This window comes from Saprolegnia parasitica (assembly GCF_000151545.1).
Source record: "Saprolegnia parasitica CBS 223.65 unplaced genomic scaffold supercont2.962, whole genome shotgun sequence".
Classification (NCBI taxonomy): domain Eukaryota; phylum Oomycota; class Saprolegniomycetes; order Saprolegniales; family Saprolegniaceae; genus Saprolegnia; species Saprolegnia parasitica.
The window spans coordinates 1-2,720 of record NW_012157356.1 but is presented as its reverse complement, the minus strand read 5'-3'; the positions used below and the strand labels follow the sequence as shown (position 1 = coordinate 2,720).

The 2,720-nt window shown below is 62.0% G+C and overlaps 1 protein-coding gene across 1 annotated transcript; it reads right to left on the bottom strand.

The window, feature by feature from the left end:
* Nucleotides 1-884: 884 nt before the first annotated feature.
* Nucleotides 885-2,714, bottom strand: SPRG_18082 (hypothetical protein). The gene has a single exon (XM_012357511.1). The coding sequence runs from the start codon at nt 2,649-2,651 to the stop codon at nt 942-944; it is 1,710 nt and encodes a 569-aa protein (XP_012212901.1). The 5' UTR covers nt 2,652-2,714; the 3' UTR covers nt 885-941.
* Between the last annotated feature and the right edge of the window lie 6 nt (nt 2,715-2,720).

Here is a 2,720-nt window from a genome sequence, read left to right as displayed (position 1 = left end):
ATTGGATTGGATGCGCGTTCCGAGGTGCGTGTCTTCGGCGAGGAGGTCCAGCACGGGATGGATATCATCTCTCTCTCTGTGCGCAGCCTCGCGACGGCGACGGCCGCGCGCAACTGCTCCACGCAGCACTTTGACACGATCTACCCTGAAGTCCGTCCAGGCGTCGGAGGTCGGTCGCCTTGGCGCAGACCGCAAGGCGCTGCAACTGGACCTCAACATTTTCGTGGCTGCCAAAAACGAGCCGATCGCCGAGCTCATGCCGACCGCCGAGCTCACGCCGACCGCCAAGATCCTCGAGAAGCAGCTCGAGAGCGCTACGGCTGCCTCGGACGCAGTTGCACTGTGCAACGCCATCGAGCAGCACGCCTCTGCGACCACCGTCGTCCTCGACCAGCTAAAAGCAGTGTACGACGCCTCCACCACCACCAACCGCATCTCGGCACCATGAAAGCGAATTGCGGCGCTGGCTGCCAAGGACAAGCAAGTGGCGAGTACTACACGAGGACGACGTCCAGCTCTTGATCGGCCTGCAGCAAGACCGCATGGCATATTGTGGTGATGACGATGAAGCCGACATGGTCCATGAGGGCGTGGGGCCACCGGCCGTTCGCACGTCGTCCTTTCTTGTGCGTACCGTGAAACACAATGTCCCCAGTCTCCTTTCGTCATGACAACCGACATGACGTCACTAGGGTTCGGGTGTTCACGTCCCCGCGTCCCAAGTCTCGGACCAACTGCAGGGCACACTAACCTTGTCTGCAAGACAATCTTACCACGTGTCTAGACAAGTACGAGGACAAGACAGACGAGTCACGGTATGTGCTGGATAAGGGATTAGGGAAGAAACGACGGGGACGCCGACGAGACAACGGCTTCGGTCGCTGCGCCTCGTGGCGGATTGATGGGCCATAGATAGTGTAGATAGAAGACCACGAGTGTTTTTAAAACTCGGGGTCCCACTCGGTCACGGAGATGTTCGAGTCGCGGGCCGAGCCGTAGCTGAGGTTGCTAAAGCGCGGCGACCCGTACTCCATGTCGTCTTCGAACGGCTTGCTCGTGGCACTGAGCTGAGTAGTACTGCTGCGCGTGCTTGTGCCCTTGTCCGAGAGAAGCGAGTTGGTCGAGCTGGCGCGGGACCGGAACGGCGCGAGGTCCTCAATCTCAAAGTCCGTGTCGTCCATGTGCAGGCTCATGCGCTCGAAAAACTTGCCGCGCTCCGCGAACGACTCGCGGCCAGCCTTCATCGAGAACGAGCTCATGCGGCCGCCTTCCTCGTACGCGGTGGCAAACGCCTCTTCTTGCTCGATCGTAAACGACACGTGGTACTGCGCCTTGAGGTGCTCGACCTGCATCTCGGCGATCGCGAGCGCTTCGTCGAGCTCGGCGAGCTCGGCCTCCTTCTCGGCCATGAGCGAAATCAGCGACTTGATCTGCTTTTGCTTGTTCTCGATGCTCTTGAGCTGCATGTCTGTCTCGGTTTCAAGGTGCGACTGCTGTTCGTGCGCGAGCTTGAGCGCCGTCGACATCTCCGTGTACCGCTCTTCGAGCACCTTGACTTCGGCTTGGAGCGCTTCGATTTCGGCCGCGCAGACCGCGCGCACAGCCTCTTCACGGCGATCGAGCTCGACGAGGAGGTCGTCGACTTCCTGCTGCTTGGCGCAGAGCGAGTTGAAGAGGAACATCTCCATTTTGGCCATGTCCGGGTTGGCCAGCAGCATCGACGTGGTTTGCGGGTTGGCAGGCACCACCATCGTCGACGTCGGTGCCTTGTCGAGACTCGCGCTGGTTTTGGCCGCCAGCTTCTTGGACAAGAGCTCGATCGTCTCGGTTTTGCCAAGGACTTCGGCGCGCAGCGCGTTGACGTCGCACGCGCGCTCGTACAGCTCCGTCTTGAGGTCGTGCAGCTCCTCGTCGCGCTTCTTGAGAATGTGCTGGAGATGCACCGTCGACGTCGCCTCGGTGCTCTTGAGCACATCGTCCTCAAAACGCACCTTCTTGACGCACTCGTCGGCAGGCATCGGGTTGATGGTCGGCGCCAGCGCGTCTTCGAGCTGCCGCCGCAGGTCCTCGATCGTCGCCTGCAGCGTCGAGAGCTCGGCTTCCTGCGCCGCGATCTTGGTCTTGGCTGCCGACAGCGCGTCATAGGCAGCAGCATCGGTACTCGACGTCTTGGTGAGCGCGACGATCTGGGCTTTCAACGCCGCGATCTCGTCTTGCGCCTTGGTCGACGCGGCCCGGAGCTGCGTCGCATGGGTCTGCGTCGCCGCCTCAAGTGCCTGCGTGAGCTCGGCCACATGGTTGGCTTCACTGCTGTCGCGGGTCGCCGAGATGAGCGCGGCGCGGGCCGCCGAGAGGTCCTTCTCCCGCGCCTCGACCGTGCTCGTGAGCTGGGCCACGTGCTCGTTTAGTGTTGACACATCGGCCTCGAGCTGCACCATGGCCGCGCGTGCGTCCGCGAGCTGCGACGTCTTGTCCTTGAGCAGCAGGAGCGTCGCGTCGTGGGCCGAGTTGGCCGCCGCATCGTTCGTCTGCGCAAGCCGCTGGATCTGCGACTCGAGGTCCATCACGTCCGCGTCGCGCTCCATCGCTGTCTGGAGCGCCATCTCGAGCTGGCTCTGTTGGTTCTTGGCCTCGTCTGCGAGCGCGTCCATGGCACGGCGCTGGTCCTCGAGTTGCGCGTGGAGATCCGAAATCGTCTCCAAGAGCTTGGCTTTTCGACG